The sequence below is a fragment of the Mytilus galloprovincialis genome, chromosome 9 (assembly GCF_965363235.1).
Source record: "Mytilus galloprovincialis chromosome 9, xbMytGall1.hap1.1, whole genome shotgun sequence".
In the NCBI taxonomy this organism is placed as follows: Eukaryota; Metazoa; Mollusca; class Bivalvia; order Mytilida; family Mytilidae; genus Mytilus; species Mytilus galloprovincialis.
The window spans coordinates 24256611-24269850 of record NC_134846.1 but is presented as its reverse complement, the minus strand read 5'-3'; the positions used below and the strand labels follow the sequence as shown (position 1 = coordinate 24269850).

At 31.6% G+C, this 13240-nt stretch overlaps 1 protein-coding gene and 1 long non-coding RNA gene across 5 annotated transcripts in view; both read right to left on the bottom strand.

Moving 5' to 3' along the window:
• LOC143044680 (uncharacterized) overlaps positions 1-13240 on the bottom strand; it is a 154618-nt gene that overhangs the window by 59840 nt on the left and 81538 nt on the right. The window lies entirely within an intron of this gene.
• LOC143044679 (vitamin K-dependent gamma-carboxylase-like) overlaps positions 1-13240 on the bottom strand; it is a 71352-nt gene that overhangs the window by 57876 nt on the left and 236 nt on the right. The window contains exons 2-5 of one of the 4 annotated variants that reach the window (XM_076216743.1): positions 10059-10193; positions 9303-9519; positions 6377-6529; positions 5013-5257 (exon numbers count right to left, since the gene is read on the bottom strand). In XM_076216743.1, the coding sequence (XP_076072858.1) occupies positions 5013-5257; positions 6377-6529; positions 9303-9465 (561 nt within the window). In that variant the 5' untranslated portion in view covers positions 9466-9519; positions 10059-10193. The other 3 variants (XM_076216744.1, XM_076216745.1, XM_076216746.1) reach the window with 3 other exon arrangements.

Genomic DNA, 13240 nt, shown 5'->3' with positions numbered 1-13240 from the left:
CATCAACATGTAGAGTTGAAGTTTTCACCTAAGAGTTTATGAGATATAGGTCCTTGTGATGACATCTTACTGCTGGGACAAATTATTGTTTGTAAAAACTATCTTATGGTGTTACCATACACTTATATGCGGCCAAGCTTAGCAAAAGGTAGTGTGACGTAATCAGTCAAACAAACTTTATTAGATTAACTCGTAAAGGAACGATCGTTTTCATTGGCCAATTCAAACCTTCGCCCTCACACCTGCGAAAATAGACCATGCGTACTATAAGTTGAATGGACTGATCAGTATTCACGTAGCCGGTCAAGGTTGTAATAACCTCCATCGTAGTATTCACGTACATTATTGTGTTCTTGATTATTCCATAGCAATTCTATCTTTTCAATGATACATGTATGTGCATGTAAAATTCATTGAATTTATAATTTTGTGCACTAGTAAAAAATATCATAAACTTTAAAATCTTAAGGTTTCACATCTAAATATTTAATTCAACTGTCTCCTCTCAATTGTTTCTGGATTAAGAGATCTACCATTTTATTTTGATGGGAGGGTGGACTTTGATGAAACAGTTAGTTCTTTTTTCTAAGTTGTATTCTCTGTCCTGTCTTTTTATTTTTAGTCTATTTGGTCCTCCCGTTTTTTTTTTTTACATAAATCTTAATTCAGCCTTTTTGCCAAGTTGCTAATCCTGCCTTTTTATATCTTTCGCAAATTTTAGGTATTCGACTTAGAATAATGTGATTTTTTTTGTAATTCAGTTTATTTAATTTTGAGAAAAAATCCCGAAATTCTAAGTAAATTCAGAACATGTAACCAACCATATTTTGTTTAGAGAAAAATATACTTTATAAACTCCAGCGATATACTTAATGAATTTTATACTTAACCGTTTTGCTATTCTGGGTTGAAATTCGAACGTAGATTGTATATTTGTAAATATCTAAATAGTTACAGAGAAAAACGACCAGTTTTTAAAAGCGTGTTTATTCTTTAAATGTATTGATAAAAAGGTTGACCCCTCTTAGTACATGCATTCAGTCATACTTATTAATAATTTCTATTTATTTCGTTTCACAGTTTATCTTTCATGTATGATTGTGTATTTCATTTTAAATATGCATGCATACTTCACGTCACTTTGGCGGATAGTTCAACAATGTTATGCATATCACTTTCTTGTGGTATAAAATTAAAGGAGAGGTTTTTGGCCAATTTAAATCGAAAACAGTACATTTATATTGTTCCTTATAAACTATGAAAAGTTTTTTTTTTTATTTCCACACATACAAAAGAAAAACTCTTCGCCGATGTAATATTTCAATCCTTTTTACACCAAAATGCCTTCACTGAATTCATTTGAATTTCGTGGTGATCATGATAGTACATTGCATACTACTTCTTCATTCACGTGCACAAATGCTACGATTATCAGGTTTTTTTTCTCTATATTTCTGGGACAATTTGCTCTGTTTATGATACGTAAATTCTTAAACCAAACGCTTAGCTTTCTGTATCTTCGTTTTATAGCATGAAAACACTAAAAGAGGAATATGCAACCCATCATAACTTTTTGTAATTATCATAAGGGATCAGCATTATAAGATCCTTATCAAGTTATAAGTAACTACGACATTGAAAGAAATTAAATGTGGTTACTTAATCATGTATAAAAGTGGCAAATATATTTTATTTTATCCTTATATGTTTCATAATGCGGTACATTATGTACATGATAATTATGTTGCTGCAGTATAGTAATTTGAAATACACAACATTTATTTAATTTTTGACCTAAGATTTGTAAACTATACATTGTCAAATCCTTGTTTTTACGTTCTTAGTAACATAGTACATTCCATAGTCAGTCACCTGTGTCAATTCACGTGCAAACTACAAATAATGTTGTATTAGAATCTTTCGGCCAATGAAATAAGACGTTACAAGTTGTTTGTTTGTGATACGCCAGAATGTAATCAATGAACTATCAAACGCTAAAGTTGACTGCATTTCAGTGTAACCCTGCCCTGTCTATTTAAGTTTTGATTTTTGTAAAATGCAGAGTATTGAGCACTGGTTTATTTTAATCAAAAACTATAATTCTGTAAAGGCTTACAATAACATTTTCTGCATATATTTTTTTTACTGAACATATCCCATCACCAATTTAAGGACATCAGTATAATACTGTGGAATCATTATTTTTCGTTGGATACCGATTTTAGTTGATTTTGTTGTTATAGCAGAACCACAAATTTAATTTTTCAACCAATTACAAATTTTCTATAGTCTCAGGTATGCAGACTTGAGAAAAATCATGAAATAAAATATCCACGAAAGTGTAAGATTTCCACGTATAATGATACCCAAGAAAATAAATGAATCCACAGTCTGCTTGAACACTGTATTTAGTTACAAGTAATACTCTATAAGACCAACAGACTTATCTGGTGAAAATATTTAAGAAACTTTATTTCAGTTAAACTTCAAATCGTAAAAAAGCTGAATAATCACATTTACTTTTAAAATAAAATTTTGAATCTATTTGGTTTCAATTGTCATTGAATCATTAGAATAAGAAGGAATGCCTTTTATTTTTGAATGAGATAAATATCATCAAAATCCTTCCTAAATAAAATAACATCCTTCTTTTGTCACTGTAAAATCCTTCAAGAAATGACATGACATATATGATGTAGCAATTACAGCAAACCTCTGTATAATAATTACTGTGGATTCATTGTTAATCATGGGCTACCCAATGGAAACCCAAATATAATTTGGACAAACAAAAAAACAATTAGAAGGAAAATTAAAAAAATGGCATCAAATTGTAAATTGAATCTTGGCTCATCAGGATGTTAGACATGGTTTACTTAAAATGATTGCAAAGCTAGGATGCACGTGGTGATTTAACACTGAGTAATGTAGAAATACAAACCAAATAAAAACACTAAAAACTGAAATAAAAATAAACTTCTTAAATATCATGAAAAATTAAATAGAAATTTGAGAAACTAGACTTGTATATTTCTGATATATAAAACTCTTAAACAAAGCGGTAAAATAAAATATTTTTATTCTAATATCTTTGAAAACAGATGTAATTTCCTTAAGTTTAGATTAAGTGATCATAACTTTTAAACAAGTACAAGGTTATACCTTTAATTTATAAAACAGAAAATAATTTCATGTCAAAGAGTTATCGATCATGACTCGATGAATCACAATTTAAAATTAAATACTTGAATTTATTGCCATTTTTAAAAATTTTCCTTTGATCTTACTGACTGATAATTTCTTTTCTCTGCACAGTAGAGTGATATGAAAAATTATTGCTAGAAACTAAAGGCACACGTGGATTGACAATTTCTTCATACTTAAAATAGCGATAAGCAGATTATCATTGGTCATCTCAACTCGATAGCTTTTCTCATTTTCGCTATACCGGCTCAAGCAAGAAAAATCAATCTCGTTGAAATCACCAATGATAATCTCTAAATATCAATTGCAACTTGATAATCTGACATTGGAATTATTACAAATGACAATTAATGAAAATATTTGTTATTTTATAATGAATTCATAATAAACAATACATCTATTTTCTATTCCCTAAAATGAATTGTAAAATGAAATAGTTACGATCACAACACATAGGGTTTTGTCCATGTTGTCCTGGTTAAGAGTTATTCCATCGTTAAATATTCATCCATGGAGATCCCTGCAGTGATTTATATTTTAGATACATGTATTTTTTAATCAGTTGTAAATTGGCTTTGAACTAGCTGTAAGTAACTGTGAGTACCCTTGAAGATATGTACTCTGTGTCTTTTGTGTTGTGATGAATGTACAGCCCTTGGATGGTGTAAACTTCCCAAAAAAACGTGTATGGTGTAATGATGTATGGCATATGGTGTAATGGTGTAAGGTTTATGGTGCTATGGTGTAAGGGGAATGGTGTAATGGTGTATGAGGAATGGTGTGATTGTGTAACATGCGATCGGGAATTGTGTGAATGAACGGTGTACAACATTTCATTGGTTGAAAACGAAGTTCTTTTTATTTTAATTTTTCATATTGTAAACATAAACAATAATAATAATCTTAATATTTGAAATTTAATTGCGTTATGGGTAATTTCGGATCGTGTAGATAGAATGGGGAATTGTGTATGGTGTAATGTGTAACGTGTATGGTGCAAAGGTGTAACGTGTATGGTTTAACGGTACAAGGTGTATGGTGTAATGGTGTATGGTATTAAGGTGTAAGGACTGTATACATACTTTGCCACTTCCGGACTGTTATTTTGTTAGATGTTTTTTTTCTGCTGTATGTGATGAGTTAAGCCCTTTTCAAATAATTTTTACAGTTTAATCTTGTGTTCCTCTGGTATCTTTCACCCCTTTCTTGTACTGTCACACTACTGTCCAAGGTTAGGGAAGGGTGTGTGCCTTTAAACATATTTAACCCTATCACATTCTTTATATGCAGGCAGTCCTAGGTCAGGAGCCTGTAGTTCTGTGGTTGTCCTTGGATCATGTTAGTCATAATTGTATTTTTTTGTATAAAGTCATGAAAATTGTTTGTTATTAATTTGCCTGATAGTTTTCTCAATTGAATGGTTTAATATTTTTCTCATTATTGAAGGTCACTTTTAATTGCTGACTACTACTTCATTTGAACTTTGGCAGACATTGGAATGCAAAGAATAGATAAAGACAATTTTATAACACATATACATAGGGCCACAATTAAAAATATTTTGGTTTGCCCAAACCCTACTCAAGGTTGAAAAGGTGGGTAGGTAGATAGGCATTTTTTTAATTTTTTTTTTAAAGAAATTGAAGTATTGGATGTTTATTAGTCTTCATGCCTATCTGATTAAAAAAAAAACTTCTTCAAATCAGGACAATAAAAGAATTTGAGTAGGCAGCTTTTTTCTGGGTAGGTAGGGTTTGGGCAAACAAACCTATTCTTCTTTATGGCCTAGCTCAGGACTAATATATTACCTGAAATCTAAATACTGTATAGCTCCACAGAGGAACATGACTGTTTCTACAACTCTTCCATAGCAATCCATCAACAGACCAGTAACGGTTAGCATCACAGAGGAAAAACATGACTGATATCAAACCATAAAGATAGGAATGATTGTTCCAGGATGTCTTGTCTAGTAAGAATATGTACCAGTAAGGCACCATAAATAAAAAACAGCTCAGACGATATAAAAATCCTAACATCATCCCAAAGGCACCTATGAATAAAACAAAAACATGCTTTGTATTTAAATGTAAAAAGTTAAATTTCAGTCATGATCATAGTACAGAGGTAATTATATATAGGTTATATACTATACTGCAACTTCCATGAATTGTATCTTGACCAGACTCCACCAATGGTTGTTTGTCCAACTCATACAGAATACACCAACTATTTACTGCTAGACAAAACCCAAAAAACACCTGCATCTGCATCACAACTTGCAAATGTAACTTTTTCTAACTTTTTGAATTGATGAGTTGCTGTACCACTTACTTATACTTAAGATTCTTTTATTCATAAACATCCAACAACAGAACAACCTGAATAATTCAGCTCCTCTCTGAATTGATTGCTCCTACTTACATTGTACCAAGGACTTAACACTCTATACATTAAAAACAGGTCACAAATCCCATGAATCCTTGATATTTGTGCCCTCTATTAAAGATAGAAGGATAATCAGTTCTAGCATGTCCAATGTAAAGAGATAGGTAAATCCGCAGCTTAGTCTGATTGACGACTTTTCATTGATTAGGCATTTAAGCAAAAATGGAATTATCGTAGTGAGTGGATAATAAAACAATTTACAACACACACAAAACCAAATCCAACATCTGGAAGTCTACATAAATGTGCAACTTTCTTCATAATTGTAATAGACCAAACACCAATTCCCATAACTGACCCTGTTATTAGAAATCCCCTTTTTAGTTGTCTTCCTTAAGAGGGACAATAACTTTTTATTTGCAATGGAGAGCTAGCAGAAAGAGCAAATTTTCCTGTGTCTAATGTGAGTAATCTTTAACATGTTTAAGGTTTTCAAATCTTTTAATTACATTACTATATTGTTAAGCTAACTACTTTTGACATCAGAAATTAATTTTCATGAAAATTTTGTTTAACCGCCAATACATGACTTTCAATTCATCATGCTTTGCATCGGCAAAGGCCAATATTGTCGGTATGGAACCAGTCTAAGATTGACAAAGGGAAATATTTTTTTTTTAAAAGTGTGAAATAACAGAATCAAATCGGTAATTGGCAAATGGACTATTATGTTATTGATTTTTTATTTTTTATCAACAGACCTTCAGTATGTTTGTACACTTACCTAACCACATAAATCCATAAACTACAAACATCCACTGAATTGGAAGCGGTTGCAGGAAGTTAAAGAAAGGGAAGTAACACACATTTTGTTGAAATCTCACATCAGCGTGTCCTAATCCTCTCTCTTGCGGTATGTCTATTACCATCAACAACCCTAAAATAAAGTCATATAACTTGAACAGATATGTGTAAACAAACAATTGATGTGATGACAAGGTTTTAATTTTTTTTTTTTTAAATTTGGGACCTCAAGATTTCATGTTTTTAAGTCCTGGATTGTAGGGTCAGGACCCCTCCTACCCCCTCCCCCTCCCCAATATACCAGGGATCATCCAGGGAAATTCAAATCTTCCAAAACAAGCATTGAAATAGAGTTGAAAATTTGACAGCAAACCAGGTTTTATTTATATTGAAGGTATAAACCATTGCTGAATTTGAAGAAAGCAGCTTTAAAAATATAACCCATCTGGGATGATCTGTCCTTCAAATATTGTGCCATTTTAATATATCAACGACAATATCTCCTGAACTGGCATTGTGAAAATCATCAATATCGAACCTCCATTTAGTCATAGCCATAGGTGAAAACATCAAAACTTATAAAGTATTACATTGTATTAGTTGAATGGTTCATAGGCTATTGCACAGAAAATGTTGCAGCCACTTTTATTTTATTAGCCTTCCTCCTGTGAGTGAGTGCACATGTACTTCTACATTTTAATAACAGATTTTTCATTTAAAAGATATAGAAAGGAATTTATGTTCTGAATATACAGAAAACAGATCATCAAATGTGTTGAAAAATAAATATGATACATCAATATTAGTATGAAAACACTTTTTACACTCTTTGGATCTTTTTTTTTATGTAAGTTAACAAATTTAGTTAATAAGTATACAAATGAAATGTAAAACAATAACTTGTGGAATGCAACAGTTTAAAACTAAAACAATTTTAATTACTTAAAATTAAAATTTACTGAAGAAAAAGATACTTAAAAATATCTGATCTTGGTACATTTAAAAGTCCAAATAGACTGAAATTAGTCATGCATGGCAAATATTTAAATTTCTAGGTCTTTGAAATCTACAGTATAGTTGTAAAAAACATCAAGAGTTTATTTTTCTTGCAATAAAAACTTGCTTTTAAATAACTAATTGTAAAATTTTGATTGACATAAATGGATGAAAATCAAGCCCTAAAATAGAACTTTTTTAACACTCTAGACAGTTAAACCTGTAACAAGAGACAGACAAATGATACAAATACAAATAATATTTTACAAAAGATATTTAAATATTTCTATTTCTATTTTGTTTTAGGTTTGGGTCTTACACCATCACCCAAAATATAAAAATATTAAATTAAAGGAACAAATGTATGCTAGATGTACAACATGTACAAACAACAAGATAGTTTATGTATATTCTGGACAGAAAATATAACAATTCTACTTTTGAAAAAAAATGATAATAAAATGTTAAACAAATGAACTTTAAAAAAAGTTTAATTTTTAAAGCCAAGCGGTCATTGTGTGTAATAATAGTATATTCTTACTTACCAAATACAATCCTCATCTTTCCAAAGAATGCTGGTTCCATTGGACCACATAACAATATCCTTACTTACCAAAAACTGTCCTCATGATCCCAAGGGATGCTGGATCCATTGAACGACATAACAATTTCCTTACTTACCATATACTATCCTCGTGACCCCAAGGAAATGCTGGATCCATTGCAGACATTATAACTGTATCCTGACTTACCAAATACTATCCTCATGATCCCAAGGGATGCTGGATCTATTGGACAACACAACAATATCCTAATTTACCAAATACTATCCTCATGATCCCAAGGGATGCTGGATCCATTGGTCACATAACAATATCCTTACTTACCAAATACTATCCTCATGATCCCAAAGGATGCTGAATCCATTGGACAACATAACAATATCCTAACTTAACAAATACTATCCTCTTGACCCCAAGGGATGCTGGATCCATTGGACAACATAACAATATCCTACCTTAACAAATACTATCCTCTTGACCCCAAGGGATGCTGGATCCATTGGACAACATAACAAATTATCCTAACTTACCAAATACTATCCTCATGACCCCAAGGGATGCTGGATCCATTGGATGACATAACAATATCCTAACTTACCAAATATTATCCTCATGACCCCAAGGGATGCTGGATCCATTGGACAACATAACAATATCCTAACTTAACAAATACTATCCTCTTGACCCAAGGGATGCTGGATCCATTGGACAACATAACAATATCCTAACTTAACAAATACTATCCTCTTGACCCCGAGGGATGCTGGATCCATTGGACAACATAACAATATCCTAACTTAACAAATACTATCCTCTTGACCCCAAGGGATGCTGGATCCATTGGACAACATAACAATATCCTTACTTACCAAATACTATCCGCATGATCACAAGGGATGCTGGGTTCATTGGACGACATAACAATATCCTTACTTACCAAATACTATCCGCATGATCACAAGGGATGCTGGGTTCATTGGACGACATAACAATATCCTAACTTAACAAATACTTTCCTCTTGACCCCAAGGGATGCTGGATCCATTGGACAACATAACAATATCCTAACTTAACAAATACTATCCTCTTGACCCCAAGGGATGCTGGATCTATTGGACAACATAACAATATCCTAACTTAACAAATACTATCCTCTTGACCCCAAGGGATGCTGGATCCATTGGACAACATAACAATATCCGAACTTAACAAATACTATCCTCTTGACCCCAAGGGATGCTGGATCCATTGGACAACATAACAAATTATCCTAACTTACCAAATACTATCCTCATGACCCCAAGGGATGCTGGATCCATTGGATGACATAACAATATCCTAACTTACCAAATACTATCCTCATGACCCCAAGGGATGCTGGATCCATTGGACGACAGAACAATGTCACAAGTGATCTCCATCTTTTACATTCATCAAGAGAAAAACCAAACAAACTTTCAAAAGTTGTCTTGTTTGTTGTTTTAACTATCATTTCCTTCTTTTCTTTCATTATGTATTGATGTCAGTGTATTGAGTTGATTGTTTATTCATTCAGTTATCCAGTCTATAAAATATTAATTTAAGTCACTAAAATAATATAAGAAATTTTAAACTGTTACAACAAAAGCTGCATGCGGATGATGCCAGTCTTTTTCTTACAAATCATGATAGGTCCTACCATCATTTAAGTAAAAACTAAAATATATGAAGAAGTTCTTAATTTATTCTGTTTTATAATAGAAACATTCTCTGTATAACGTATATTGAACAGATGTTTCTGGTATATGGGTATGCAGTTTAAAATTATCTTATAATAGCAATAGTGCCCCTATAAAGTATTTTTCTACAATAAAATCACATTCATTAAATTAAAGATCTTCATTGAAAGATTATGCTTCTTTGACATGCAATAATTTATACAATTGGATTTATTAAAAAGATAAAATGATTTAATATAAATTATACTGTAAATGTTGTACATAGTATGGGTGGTACTATACACAAACAGGTGTCATCATTCAAATTTAACCAAATGTTTGCTTCAATTGATGCAAATAGAAAAAATATTGAAATAAATATGTTATTTATAAGAATATAACTTACACATTGATCAGTATTCTATTCCCAACATGGAGTCAAATATGGAGTTGAGAGTCATTAGCTTTATTTGGCTTCTTTAATCTGTCTGAAATTGAAGATTTACTGGTATTAACATTTGATCATTTCATCTAACCAAAACTGAAAATCAATAAAAGTATGATTACATTTCTTAATATAGTCATAATTGTCATGATAGTAAGGGTTCTATGAATTATGGTCAGATTTTTATGATTTTATCAAATAATTATAGCAATTAGGCATGAGATTCTGGACAATATTCTCTGTAATGAATTAAATGTCACTTAAATATTATCAAAAGATGGTTTTCTGGCAACAAATACCACAAATGATAAATTAACTTCCCATTTTTCATAGATAATATAAGATGTGGTACAAGTGCCAATGAGGCAACTCTCTCATCCATGAAGCCTCGGCTTACGCCGAAAGCAAGCTATAAAGGCCCTACAAATGACATGTGTAAAACCATTCAAAAATGCTAATTTCAAGTTCATGAAGTTAATATTTAGTATTATTTACATTAAAATAACTTAACCATGTTAACACACATGAAAAAATCAAGTAAAGAGTGATAAGAGGAAAAGGATGAGGTGAACTATGTCTGTTGTAGGAAGGACTTAAAATCAATAATTCATAGTATACCATGTACATGTATACTCAAGATGCATATTTGCATTCCATATAGCATGTATAGAGAAACATAAATTACTTTTTTATTTCAATTTAGTTCAAGTACCTTTTCCTTCCTTATTAATCAGTCAGAAGTGAATATGCATATGTTAGTCCCATTAAAGAAAGCAAACATCTTTTAAACCTAATAAAATTTTGCATACATCATGATACATGTACATAAACAAGATTGTTGTAAATATAACATCAACTTCCTTTTACAATCTAATTTATAACTTGATCCTACACTGTGTTAGCAATGGTCAGTGAAAAGAATGTCCTATTTGTAAAATATGTACCTATTGCTTACTGTAGATTCATTATTATTCGTGGGATACCAATTTTTGTGGCTTTCGTGGGTACTGGTGAACCACGAAATTAAATGTTCAACGAATAACAAATTGTCTATATGCTTGTATGTAGACTTCGGCAAAACCACGAAATTAAATATCCACGAACTTGCAAGTTTTCCATAATCCACGAAAATTGGTACCCACGAAAATAAATGAATCCACAGTAATATACATTTATATTGCTTTGTCGCATTGACAATGATATATACCAATCTTCTTATTCTATATTCAAAAAAATAATTTAGAGGACTGTCCCATGGAACACAAATGTCCCTATTGCTTTTGAAGTTTTGTGCCTAGCTTTTAGACAAAAATATGTTAGATGTCTTATCAGGTAGATGTGGTCTTTTTAAAACATTAATTTTCAATGACTTTCATTTAATACTTAAAAGAGTTTTATGTATGGTTTAATCATAATAACAAACAAGCATTCTGATCTAGTTTTGCATGGCAATACATAGTCCCCTACCTGGGAAAATTCATTTTACTGGAACAAAATGCTAAATTGTTCTATAACTTGTCATTGTGTATTAAACCAAAAGGAAAATATCACTCAATATCTTCAAGCATGACTAAAAACAGTGTGGAAAATTGATTGTTTGAGTGATTTTTTCAAGTCCCAAGACCATTACTCTGCACAACCTGATAAGTAAATTGTCATGATAAAACTACATTGTATATACCAATTATCAATCAATATCTTCCAAGCATGATGAAAAAAGGTTGGAAAAGACTATAACATTAGATATGATTAATAGTTCTTTAAAATTACTTTGTAGATATGATGTAATACACTGTATATATCTATTTTCAAATTATAATAAAATATAATTAATAGTTCCAAATATTTTTTCTTTCATTTGTCACAAACATGCCCAATCAGACGAAGCCGTAATCTAATTTCAATGAAAGAAAGTATTTGAAAGAATGCCTCCCTGTGCATTCGGTTATTAAACGGTGGACAGATCGTCTGATTAAAATTGCCCAAAAGAGAGTCTTTCATTGAAATTAGATTACTTCAGCTTCAGCTGACAGGGCATGTTTGTGACAAATGAAAGAAAAAATATTTGTAGATGATTTTTTTTTTACCAAATCTAAGTGTACGTCCGGGCGTTTTGACGTAAACGTAGCTACGTGCATGGTGCCCCCTTTTAAAAATAGTGTTGAGGGGGGGGGGGGGGGTCGGTGGGTTCCTGATCCCGAAATCCCAGGGTTAAAAACATGAAATCCTGAGGTCCCGAATTTAATGAAATTTATATCCGGACATCCTGAAATTAGAAAAAAAGAAAGGATCATAAACAGATATATCATGTTAAGGAGGGGTATTTGCGAAAAATACCAGTCGAGAGAATGTTAAATTTCACGAGCCGTAAGGCGAGGGAAATTCATTCTCAAGACTGGTATTTTTCGCAAATACCCCTCAAGAACATGATATATCTGTTTAATTACACCGAATGTTAATGTTCAAAAAGGCATTGATGATCGTGACGTTACAAGCGTCCAGTCGGATAGAGTATTTTTTGGCAAATACCACGGCAAAGAGGGTAAAAAAGGCAAATCCTTTTGGCAAATACCCCGGCGGAGTTAAAAAATGAATGATATTCGTTTGATAACAGTGAATTGATGAAAAATACACTGGCTATCAACCAATCAAAACCCAGGATTCTTACATAAGGTGTAATTAATCCCAAAAATACCGAGCCTTTATGATTTGATACAATGTACGTTTTTCAACATAGGTAAAAATATTCAAATATACAAAAAACTTTCATCTGTATTTATCAACAGATGGACTGTTTACTGAAAAAGCAAAATGTACGGATACGTCTCCATGCGACGTCATCAAAACGACATCTTTTTAAAATTAGAAAATACAATTTGTTACAAGTATTGATTTCTTAAAAAAAATGAAGAGTAAGCACGCATAGACTAATATCCAATTATTCAAAATATTTGAAGAAATTGAACAAAAGCTCTGTTATTAGACTTTTGACAATGCGAATTTAAGTATGGATGCAATTAGGGTACTTCTTATTACAGAACCATTGATGGTTTGGAGGTTAGTTCAGACCAATTTTTCTATGATTCCATATGGATTCAAAATCAAATTGGTGAAACCATATAATAAATAATGATACATCTTCA